Source organism: Phaseolus vulgaris, chromosome 9, assembly GCF_000499845.2.
Source record: "Phaseolus vulgaris cultivar G19833 chromosome 9, P. vulgaris v2.0, whole genome shotgun sequence".
Taxonomy (NCBI): Eukaryota; Viridiplantae; Streptophyta; class Magnoliopsida; order Fabales; family Fabaceae; genus Phaseolus; species Phaseolus vulgaris.
In genome coordinates, this window is record NC_023751.2 from 20,625,173 (window position 1) to 20,638,593 (window position 13,421).

Below are 13,421 nucleotides of genomic sequence, written 5' to 3' on the forward strand. Positions count from 1 at the left end.
CCATTATTATTTAAAATTCACAACTCTGAAGCTTTGCCACCGTTACTATCTTTTATTTTTGTTACATGGAAGTACGAGCTAAGTTGTTCCATCTCAAACAGAGAAACAAAAATAAATACCGACAGCATACTAATTAAAGCTTCAAATTATGCGGCAATTGGCCCATCTTTTTAGAATACCTCTTATAATTCACTAGTTTATGTTTCGGAGTTATTACACTAACGTGATCTGCTGCACCAAAATTAACTATTTCTAAATTGATTACTTAACTTTATTACACATTTTTATTTCTAAAATATTTTTAATATTATTTCTAAATGTATTGGCATAAAAATAAAATTATTTTTACAATAATAATATTTAAGACATATAAATTTATTTATTTATTATTTTTATTATTATTCATGCAACCTATACTAATATATATATTTTCTTTTTTATTTTTAGAAATATAATATTGTTTATTTCATTATTCATCGATTTATATCATATAAAAATGACATTCACGAACACAAAAAGTACAGTGTTAAAATTATCTCTGTTGATAAAAAAAATTATTGATAATATATATGTACTTTTAAATACTATAAAAATATTGTATTAATCTAACACATAATGTTACTAAAAATAATTAATTTTTTTGTTAACAATTAAAAATTTCAAGAAAACAGAATTACAATGATGAAAAATTGAAACTACTAGATCTCTATACTAAAAGAGTAGGTTTTGGTTTTGTCTACCGTCAGAAAATGGCAAGTTGTTTCGGTTTTAAAATTTACAAGAACTCAATAAAAAAAGTACCTTACTTTATTACAAAATCTAGTAATTAAACCTAATAAAAAATTAACCAAACAATATAAACTGTTTTTATTGAATGCAATAACCTAAACTAAATCCATTGTTACAGAAAGTAATAAGCGGGTAATGTTATTAGAAAATTATACTATGATATTAATAATTGAAATTAAAAATAAAAACATGTATAACATATTTTTTATTACTATATGTGTGTGTAAAAAGAGTTTGATCCTTTTTTACAGTATTTAAATTACACAATCCATACTTTTTATATAAAAAAAATTAATCAATTAAATTTCATGATATTATCCTAACTACCATGCATATCAAATTTTACATAATTGACATTATATACATACTATTTAATAATAAATATTTACATAGTTTATATATATTATACGTTAAAATTAATTGGTGTGTTATAAATCTTGTATGGTTTTAAAATCACACAATATTTTGTGTACGCGATCTAATTAATAAAAATATAAAATTCACTAACTGAATTGATTAAACTGTTGTACCCGAACTAAACATGCAAACTCACAGGAAAAATAAATAAAAAGTGAGCAAATATTATGATTGAAGCAAACGAATTAAATTGAAAACTAAACAAGAGAAGCTGGTGATGCAAATTAATTAAACGATTGTTGAATTTAGTATGTGTTTATTTGCAAATTGCATGGAATTTAATTAGCTTAGTATAGTGGGAGAAATGGAATTGAGAAGAGAAAAATGAAAAAATGAAATTGAAAGAAAAGAAAAAATAGAAAAGCAAGTGGATGGTGTGGTGGGTGGCAGCTGAATATCGAAGTTGCACAACATTAGCTAGCTAAGCTAGCGTTGAATTCACTGAACCCAAAGGAGTGTGATGTGCCGGTCACACTCAATTCAAGGGCATCGAATCTCGTACGGACACACAAACAACGATATACTTAAATTCATGCACTCCATCACTCATCATTTTCACTCAAATTTTGAAAATTTTTAAATCCAATATCTTGTTACTAGCTAGCAATGAACTGAAAAGAAAATAAAAATTAAGGTGATAATAGATGATGTTGAGTTGAAGTAGCTTTAGAGGAGAGGGAAGAGAAGGAGGAGGTTGTTCCAATTTTAATATAAATGAAAAGGTGGGACGCAACCCACCGAGTAATTTGTCGAATTCGGTGTTCTTGGCTGTGTGTCTGCCTTGGCTTAAACTTTTGTTTCACTTGGCTCAATGTCAATGGAGGTAGAGACTCATCATAGGACCACTTTCCAAGGATTCATTACTCTTAACTCTGATTTTGTCTCAAGATCCATATATATATTTCTATTATTTGCTGCATTGGGTTACCTCTCCTATATCATGGGATCTTTCAAAAACACAACCACACTGTTATAAGTTTGATCTTAATTTTATGTAAACATATAAAAGGTGATTCACAAACACCAAAAACTGAAGGTCAACATTTAAATTATTTTTTATTCCATTAATAGAATTAAAATGTTTTATTCTTTGTATATATCGAATGAGTAAAAATGTAGAAACTTGAAAGAGGCTTTACTGGGGAGGAAATTAGCAACGCTTGATTTTATATTTTGGTAAATGTCAAATGTGTCCACTTGTCTAAACCAAGTTGCGCTGGATACCTCTTATCCCATTCATTGATGCCAAGTATATATACTCATAGCGTCCCTTGTCTTTATGTAACTCAATTTTTGTTTCCTTCTATTATTTGTCTAGAATGAAATCAATAATATTCCAACTCCCACTTCTACTACTATAATTTATGCAACAGAGTTAGAAATATGTGTGCATTTGGATACAGATATAAAGTCATTAAATTGGTTTACATGTGAAGCTGTCATTTTCATGACCTTACAAAGGCTTTTATTATCATTGTGCAATATTTTTCCACTGAAAATTATTTTTTTTCTCATAATGTAAAAACAATGTAGACCTTTATGATTTATTAAATGATGCATAGCTACACATGAGAATTATTGGTATATATGAACTTATAATAAGTAAACAGGTGTGAAATATCTAAAAGTAGTAAACCCACGTTTCACTCTTAATCATCACATGTTTTAGCCAAACTAATGGTCCATGAATTGAACCGCGTGAACTTATATACAGAACAAAACCCAGAAACACGGGTAGAACGCATCAACCATGCATGCATTATGGATTAGTAATTTTAGAATAATAAGTATATGTTATGAGTAAATCCTAGAACTAATATACACGCAATCAAGGGACAGACCAACATCCCAAAATTAGCTACACCCACTCTTCAGTTTTTGCCTTACGGAGGTACACTTCCACTCCCACTTCACCAACATGCATGTCCAATACATACTTACTAATTAATACAATACAACACACGTTTCGTTTAGCTTCTCTAGAAAATTGTAAAAGTACTACCTTATTTATTAATTTTTAAACAATTCAAAATAAGTCATTATTTTTAAAAATAAAATAAGGAAAATATGCACATGTTATAAATAAAAAAATTAAACCTTATATTTATGATTAGTTGAAGGGATAGTAGAGTCCGTTGGTAAGATATTAAAGTTTGATAATTTTAGAAGAAAAAAAGGTGATTTTAGTAATGAATATGGATGTAAGTTTGATTAAGGTGAATATGTTTGAAATGTGGAGTTATGTTAACAAAAATAGCATTAATATATATTGCTTGGCATGATACCACATCTATCTAACCACAAAGGATGTCGGAAAAACCAAAACTGCCTTTCAAGTCGAAAACGGCAAGGCAGTCCCTCTATTTTTAACAGAAATAGTTAAATTAAATTAAATGTTGTTGCATTTATTTTTATTTTTAAATATTTGTCGAATTCTTATTGAGAAAGCATATCCACCAATAGGTTCCTACGTGACACATAAAAAGACGTATGCTTAGTTGCCTTATGAGAAGCCAGATCACAGGTGTTTATACTAAACTTTACAAACTATAATTTTTTTTTGTCCTGTTTTTCCTTTATTTTGGTTTGCTTACTTCCTTGAAATAAAACCAAATTGTCGGCAATTTTGTTTTATGTACTGTTTGCCTTTAACGTACTTCCATGTCTCTTCCATGGAGCCGGTCTTGGCTTCTAGCTACGCCCATAAATTTACGTTCCAATTTTTAAGCTCATTTTCTATTTCATTTCTAGTTCTTATTAACTAGAAATTTTGAAAAATAATTAAGGTCAAAATTTCAATTCTTAGCTGTGGTTGTCTTCTTTTACAGGACAAATTTCAATATGTACATATAATTACTTTTGTATCTTCCTACCAGTTAGTTCCAATGTTGGATTTTTCTCAAAAACAGCAAGTTAACCAGACACAATCAAGTGAGCCACTTGAATTATGCTAAGTGTTACTGATTTATAATTTCAACAACTCTTTGCATTTTTTCTTTCAATGCACACTTAGTTTATTTCGGCTTAAGAAAAACAACAAAAAAATAAACAAACTTATAAAATTTTAAGAATTGTTTGATGTATTAAAGAAAATAATATTTAATGGGGATATATGCATTATACATGCAATTTGGAGCATCATTGTACATTCAATAATGTGCCGATAAAAGAAAACTTTCGATAATGTTAGTGATGATGGTGAAAATTTGTTTTCAATTTTAATGATTCATTTTAAAACTAACTCAAAGGATGACTTCTAACCATAAGTAGTATTCTTAGAAAGAGGCCCTTCAAATTAAAAAATTATTTGAGATTTTTTCAGTAAACCCACGTCCATCTAGTTGGGATTGTTGGCTCCATTGTAATGACCCTCCATGCTATTTGTTTGTTAAAAAGATAGCAAGTTCTACTTTCAACTTGTAGTTATAAGTTAAAATCTCAACTAAAAGAATTCTACTAAAATTTTGAATTAATAAAAAATATTTACCCAGTAATTGGACGAGTTGTTTAATGTTTTGGATGAAAGTGAAAAGAAATCATTTGATACATTTTTTGTAGGTAAAGAATAAAATTAATATATTAGAATATTTGATTGATGCTACAACTCCGTACATAAAAAAATGTTGAGAAAGTTTAAATGCACCTTAGCATACAAAAATGTTGACATCCAACAAAACATTGAGTTGGAAGTGCGTTCATTTATATTTCTTATTCAACCTTGTTGTGATATAGATAGTTGTTGTATCATGGTAGATTAGCTAATAATACTACAACATAGAAATAGATCTTGTCAAATAGATCTTGTCAAATAGATCTTGTTCCGACCTTAAGTTCGTTAAGATAGTATTGTTAAGGTCAATCACCGCATTTGATGTATTGTTCGCTTTGAACCGTCACATGTTTGTCTTTAAAAGGCGCATCAATAAGTTAAGGGAGGAAGTTGTATTTAAATTGTCCTTTGCCTCGACTCTTGAGCGACGTGTGACTATATTGATCGGACTGGAACAAGGCAAGTCCCCCAACTCGGAAGCCGAGGTGATAATCTGGTGATGAGCAACCAAAGGGCGAATGAGTTTGGTTTGGACCCATTAGGGTTTAGTGTAGGTCGACCATTGATTTCGATTTCGAGTAATGTCCGTTAATTGGTTTAAGATCGATGTTCGTGTTTAACTTGGATAAGTATTCTTGATCCAATGACCATTTGGTCTTGGTTATCTGACTATTTTATCTGAGGTAGCAAAATATAAATATCCCAATGAAGACATTATTCGAAATCATAATCAAGGGCACCTAAAACACTTTGTAGAAAAAAAGAAAATATTTCTAGCAGATTGGGTCGAGCATTCATAAACACAATATGATTCATTTGTTTGCATATTCCTGCCATAACAACAATCCACATACACCCTTATGCCTTGTTTTCAACCCTATTTAGTCTCAAGTGATGTTTTGGTTCACAATGCATTATAGTGACTTCTCCAATCCAGTTATAGCGATATTTTCAAAATGCCATTGCAAGCTCACATGTAATAAATAGATGTTTGGCTGACTTCTCTATTTTACCGAAGAAAATACACATCATGTTGTCTAACCTTATTCCCTTTTTATTGAGATTGTCACTAGTTGCTACTATATTTAGTATGACTTTCCAGGTTGTCAACTGTAATGAGGGTATTCAACCTTCCAAAATTTCTTATATACATGCCCATCATCTCCTACTATCTAAGTTGAATTCACCATGTATACAATATCTATCTAACTTTCATTCCCATTTTTAGTTGAATATCATTTATGTAATTGATTAAGTTTTTATACAACAGAACTTCTCACCCCATGAGACTTCTTCTCCATTGAAGGGTCCATTTTGACCTATTATTTTTTCAATAATCAACCTCACACAACTTTGCATTTTCACAATTTGAGATGATATAAAGTTGTAAGTATCTTCATTCTGTTGTATGTTATCTTGAAAATAGTATCTTCATTCCTCCAATCATTCTAATTTTCTTAGAACTCTTCACCACAATGATTTTGATTTTATTTCATTCCCACTTCTGATCTTTCTCCATCCCCCACATTTAGAGTCAAGAATTTGATTCCGTATCCCTTCCTTCTCCGATCTTAGTCTCTATATCCATTTTTCAAGCAATGCAATATTAGAAGTTCTTAGGTCTCTCACCCCAAGTTCATCCTATATTGTTCCGGAAGATCTAATTAACTTTCCTACCATCTCTCCCGAACTACAAAGAAAATTAGATTGAATTTTTTTTATTACAATCACCACAAAAGAAACATATACAATGGTGAAAGGATTTAATATATATATATATATATATATATATATATATATATATATAATTACAACTTATTTATTCAAGAGTTATGTTAGAGTCTTTTCCTTACAAAAGTGGTGAAAAAGAAAGAAAACATTGAGTTGCCTCATGATAATAAAAGAAAGAGAAAATAAACATGTAACACGATGATAGATTATATTATTGAATTAATAAATATTTTTAAGTCATTTTATATATGTATATAATTATAAGGTTATTTTATTTTATTTTATTAGGATAATAAAAATAAAAATTATTAATAAAAATAAATTTAGTTTACTTAATATAAGTTTTAAATCATTTTTCTTTTTAATGTAAGTTGAATGCTGACACCTTCTCAAATGAACTATTTTTTTTAACAAAAAAAGTTATTTATAAGAATCTAAAAGATTGTAATATATAATTATTTTTCAAAAGTTTTTGTGTTTCAATTTGGTTCCTACTCTTTTTCTTACATATAAAAGCTAAAATTATTTTTCTTGAAATATTTTTTTGCAATTTTATCCAAATGAAAAATTATAATGATTTTAATCAATTATAAATATAATTAATCATACATATACTTGATTATTAAAATAATTTAATTTCACAATTTTCTCACACATATTCATAGTATTCAATTTATTAAAATTGAAATTCGGCAATAGTATGGTTTTCTGATTTTTCTAATTTTGAATAAATGATTAAAGTTATAATAAAAAAAACCTATGGAACTCAATTTAATACTGAAAATAAACGTAAAAATTTACCTATTCACCCTAGATAGAGGAAATTAAAGTGAAATAACTTTTTTAACTATGATTATATTTATGAATTATCGACTTGCTTTATTAACTATTGATATTTGTTAAAAAATATTTTTTTTATCAGTAATAATAAATAAATAATATTAAAAAATATATATTTTTATCAATAATAATAAATAAATAAAAATCATTTTAAGGTTATAGAATCCAATCCATATACAAAATTGTACCTAAATAAATAAAATAATTCCTTTGTTCAGAAATTTATCATCAACTTATTATTAAAATAAATACAGTCTAATCAACCTAAAAAAATCACTATTTTATTCTAGTTATACTTTTTATTTATTTATAATGTTAAACTTGATTGAATTTGAAATCTTACTTAACAAGAATGTTAATAGAAAAGAACTTCCATACATAAAATGCCATGAATACATACAAATAATACTTTTAAATTGAAATTATGGATGTGCAGGAAAGGAAATAACTTCGAAAATGTTAAATGGTTGAAACTTAAAAAGGCATTCATACAACTTGAAACCACTTTGAAACATAAATACAGGAATATGTAAAGGTGAAAAAGTAAATGAACTGAATTGTAAAAAGGCAAAGAAATAACTTGTCAAGGAAAATAAATAAACATTAAATATAAAAGCAATTGAATTGTAAATTGAAAAGAAAAGAAAGTGGAGAGTAAATAGAAGAAGAACAAGAATTAAATGTTGAAAACTTAAAGACTTAACAATAAACCAAAGGAGAAGAAGAAATGACACATGTAAAAGGTGGTATTTAAAATTAGGTAAAAACTTAAACATTGCTCTCTGAACCAATAATAATGTTGGATATGCCATGCTGTGATTGTGCAGATTAATGTAGTCTGTTTTAACAAAACAAAAATCTAACTTTATCAAGAGAATTTAAATAACTGTTACTGTCTACCAAATGACTAGGTCTCCTTTGAAATGCTTTCATCAAAACCTTCAACTCTACTGGGTCACTTGAAAGGAAATTAAACAACATACACATCTATATTGAAAGTTTTTAATGGACTGTGGTGTACATAGGTTTTTAAATATTTAAGAACCCATGATTAAACAATACAGCAACCTTGTTTATTGGAAATTATGACTATTTAATAAGATTCGCATCTGTCTCTTTGACAAGATAAAACTGCTTCAAAAATGTCACTGTTGTTTTTGAAAAATGGCTTCTATCATTTGGCTATTACTTGATACTGAAAATACTCTTTGACCCCATCTTCATCAGTTATTTTGAAATTGACAATTGAATGTTGTTATCTCCTAATCCTTCAATTTTACGTTACTTATCTTCGTTGTTGCATGTCTTCATCCTTTAGAACAAGTAATACTCCAATCACATGCTTTAATACTCGTCATTAACAAATATCTTAAGCAAAATTGTTATAACATCTCTTGGTTTAACTTTTTATGTAACTAATCTACCTTTCTATAATTCTAACAAGATTATACGCCGAGAAGTATATTTTAGGCATTTGATACGTTTTTATAATTTCGAAGAAAATTATTATTTTTAACTTAAATGATCACAATCAATTTTGGGGAACTCCATATATTTCATTCAAATATAATGGAATTTTTTCATTTACTACCATACCTAGCTTTCCTCTTTCTGCATCTTTTTGACGTTATTTCCTTTCGTCTAAATCTTAAGATTTTAAAAGGAGTTGTGCTCTCCTAACATATTAAGTTAAAGGCTTAAATAAAGTAGGTAAATAATATAACTATTGTAAAATTCATAAATTGAATTCTTACAGACACTTACGATTTAATTATAGTGTCTAATTATTTTTAGGAGTGGTCCATTGATTTAATATCATAATCAAATCGATTTGATGAATGATTTTTTTGTCTCTTTGATAATCTGTAACTCATACTGCTTTCAACAGTTATATATTAAAAAAGCAATTACAATTAGTTTAATCTCAATGACCTTTCTATTTGTCCAAATATTTTTGATATGGAAATAATGCAACTGAACAATTATTTTTTTAAAATTAAGTTTGGAAATTTGGATTAAAAACAAAGGGTCAAACTGTGATGGGTGACTGATTAACAAATCTTAGTCAGCGTTACATGTGATTGGCATTCGTGTCCAATATCACCGCGTGTGTAGACGGCTCCGTAACTCAAGATATATATGTTTTTAATTCATGTTAAATAAAATGTTTGATTTAATGAAAAGGAGTTTTGGTTAAAGAAAAAGAGATATTAATATTTGGGTGTGAGGAGGTAGTAGAAGAAGAAAGTATGTTGTAGTATTTGATACTAGGATGGAGTAGAGTGTAGTTAGCACGTGTTGTATAGCGCGTAGAGTTGGAGAGTTGGATTATCTCGAAATAACAGTGAGCAGAAAAAACCCAGAGATGTACAGAGTGGAAGTGTAAATGGCCGCAAATTCTAGGTTGCCCGCCACGTTAACTTCTACCTCTAGCTGTAAAAAGTTAAATATAATAATAATGATTTAACATTTAAGAAGAAAAATAAAAACATTGTGAGTCACCCACCCCATTCCTTTGGCATCCCCCAGGGAAAAAGGTTGAATTAGGATAAATAGGGGTTCATTAGTCAAACCATTTTGACTCATCAATGGCAAAAGGGCGGGTATCTTGGGCCTCACGTGATTCACATCACACCATACCCAACCATGTGCCATATGATTAATAATAACCGTTAGATGTTGTCTCATTGGTGTCCAGGGCTCATGTGGAACCATATCAGCAACGTGTTTCAATCGCATGGATGCGGCGACCCGTATTCTTCCCCCTTCTCACACCTCCTCCTCTACTCCATTCCTTTTTTTCTTCCCTTCAAAATAAATTTAAATAAATAAAAATGACCGTATATACAGTAGTAGTACGTCTTATTCTTTAATTTATTTTTATTTAATTTAATAGCGAGTGATACTGTAATCCTTCGGGTTTGGGCTGTTGGATCCTATAAAAGAGGGAATTGAGTGGAGTGTTACGGACTTAAGAGCAGCAACTGAAGTCTTGCTTCTTCTTTTCCGATTGAACTACATTTCGCAGAGGCAGTACCCTTCAACCTGCACAATCTGCACTGCTCTTGCCTTCTATTCTCCTCACTTTGAATCCAGAGATATCCTTTCCATTTAAGGGCACCACTAGAAGCAGAAGAAGAAGCTTCAAGGAAAGTCTCCACCACCCAGTCACCTCATCTCATATCTCACCACCACAACACTATTGGAATCACCATCCTCTCAATAATTCCCTTTCTCTTTCTCTCAACCCCCATGATGTCAAAAGTTCTTCTTTTCTCTTTATTCCTATCACTCCCGACCATCTCCTCTTCCTTCCGTTTTTAATATTTCTTGCTTTCCTCTTTTTTCCTTTTAACCTTCCCTTGCCTTTTCTAACATTTCTCCCAACATAAAACCCCTCCACGCCCTATCCCACACCCCCAACCCTTCTCCTTCACGATTCATTCTCTTTTATTCCCAAACCACGCCTATTTCTGTTTCTTTCCCGCTACAGTCATTACAGTACCAACACATACTCACTCACACACAATAGTAACACTCATAATAATATTACTAATGGAAGAGAGTATCCTATGCAAACACACAGTGCATCACACCGTCACCAAGAAGCTCCTGTCACCCAAAAAATCCCAAACCAATCCAACCACAGACCGCAGGATAGTCCGGGTATCATACACTGATCCGGATGCCACCGACTCTTCCAGCGACGACGAACCCTTTCCCTTCGTCCGCCAAAGAATCAAGCGCTACGTCAACCAGATTGAGATAGAAACTGCCACCATCGCCGCCCCCAACGTCCTTTCCAATGCTCGCAAGAGGCCCGCCGCCGAGCCATGCCGCCGCCAAGTCAAGCTCCACTCCGGCAAGAAGTTCCGCGGTGTCCGCCAGAGACCGTGGGGGAAATGGGCGGCGGAGATTCGAGATCCGGCCAGAAGGGTGCGTCTTTGGTTGGGAACTTACGACACTGCCGAAGAAGCCGCCATGGTCTACGACAATGCCGCTATTAGGCTTCGTGGCCCGGACGCCTTGACAAACTTCGTAACGCCGCCGCTAAAAGAACCTCCGCCGGCTGCGGCGGAGGACGTTTCGGAATTGAAGGTCGGCGTCCCTGAAGAGGCGTCCGGGTCCATGTACGGGTACGACTCTGGCGACGATCACTGCCACCATAACCTTGCCTCTCCAACTTCGGTGCTCCACTTCCGAAGCAACTCGAGCGAAGAGAATTCAGAGAAAACCGAGGAAGTGTTGAGAGAGTGCCAGGGCGAGACAGAAACGAGTTTGTTCGACGAAACGGGGGAGTTTTTAGCGCTGGACAACTTGCCTGCGTGGGATGACGTGTTCAATTTTGAAACCCCGGAGTACCCTCTTGTGTTTGAAGAAGAGCATGTATTAGATGAGTCCCAGATGTTGGGCGAAACCTTAGCGTTTTCCTCGAACGAAGGTTTCAGCGACACTAGTAGTATTTTGCTTGCGGATTCCCTCATAGATTTCGACAAAGCGTGCCCTCCATCCACCTTCTGCCAAGTGGACGATTACTTCCAAGACATTTTGCTGGCTTCTGATCCTCTCGTTCTCCTCTGAGATTTCTCACTCCTTAATCCTTCCTTTTCCGCCCTGCCTATTCACGGCAGATTTTGGTCCCGGTGGTAAAAATATTAAATAAATTACTTCATCTTTTCTTTTTCTTTCTCAAAGCCAAAAAAAAACACAAATCTTCAGCTTTATTTCCGTATTTATTATTCAGTTGTTTTAGGTAGTTCGTTACAAATAGCGAACGGGGATGAGTTGAGAGTGAAGTTTTGTTTAAATTTGAATTTGTAATACTTGTTCCTTTGCTTAATAAGTAGGATGGTTGAGAAGCGAGAATGTTGTAATGTATATTTGTCCAGATGTTAATCCAAGTGCAGTGGAGTTCTTTTCTTTTCCAATTCCATTTTATTTTCTCTTCTCTTAAGTTAAGTTGCGTTTTTTAAAGAAACACAAGGAAACATGAATTGACGAATGTGTGTGAACGGCGAAGGGGCGCTGATTGCGGTCGTGGCCGGTCAGTCGGCGGGTGGGTGCGGTGAGGGACAGAAGAGTTGGTCCTTTTTTTTGTATGTTACGAGATAATGTGAATTTGAGACTTGACTTTAGTTAATTGGTTTTGTTTTGGTCTTAATGTTTTTGAAAGAAACAAAAAACAATGTTTAAAACGTTACGGAGCGCACGCGGGGCGAACATAAAATCTTTGGAGCCTTTAGGTGCAAGCGCCATGCCATGCCATGCTGCCGCAAAGACAAAAGGTCCAAAGAGAAACGAGTGCGTGTGTACATCAAAAGGTGCAAACTCCATGGGACTGTATCAATTGTCGCGATTAGCCCTTTTTATCTTCACAAGACTGCTTCAATTTTACCTCACCCAAACCAATAAACTGTTAAGCTCTTCAAATTCGACTCCCTTTCATCTATTCACCCATTTCGTTTCCATTCAAATCACATTAACTTGCCACTTAACTACCATTTATTTCCGGATTCATTTTTTAACTTACACCCTTCATTATTACTGGTCTCCAAATAATACAAATAATTGCTTTTTCGGCATATAAATATCACCAATTGAATATGATTTTTTTGTGACACAAGTGAATTTGCTTTTACTTGTAAAAAGGCATTTTAAATGTTTTCAAAACGGTTGTTTACTTTGTTTTTAGTTTTTATTTCCTTATAATTCAACACTTGATAACACAACACTTCTCAAAGTCGTCGCTTCCCTTTATTTTCTAACAACCCCCCTCCCCAGAATCACACAAACATTAGGTTTCAAAGTAAGAACAGCTTCAATCTAAAAGTCCCTGCTAGATTGTGTATTCTTTCAGTCAACCCATAAACTATGCAAAGGTGGGGCTGAAAAGTCAAGTTCAGCAAGCTGGCCAAGGAATGATGGAGAGATGAATCCTAAATATAATTTTCTTCTTCTTTTTGAATTTTTATCCAATTGATATGACACAAAAATGAAAGGCGAGTTTAAATGATATGACACAACATCATTAATATGATATTGGCCAAAACATGAAAGTAAGGTTATATTCGTGTCTATATGTTTGTTTTTAATT

General features: G+C 32.0%; 1 protein-coding gene across 1 annotated transcript; it reads left to right on the plus strand.

Annotated features, from left to right (window-relative positions):
* Positions 1-10,277: 10,277 nt before the first annotated feature.
* Positions 10,278-12,255, plus strand: LOC137821881 (pathogenesis-related genes transcriptional activator PTI6-like). Its single transcript, XM_068626674.1, has one exon. The coding sequence runs from the start codon at positions 10,883-10,885 to the stop codon at positions 11,906-11,908; it is 1,026 nt and encodes a 341-aa protein (XP_068482775.1). The 5' UTR covers positions 10,278-10,882; the 3' UTR covers positions 11,909-12,255.
* Positions 12,256-13,421: the final 1,166 nt, after the last annotated feature.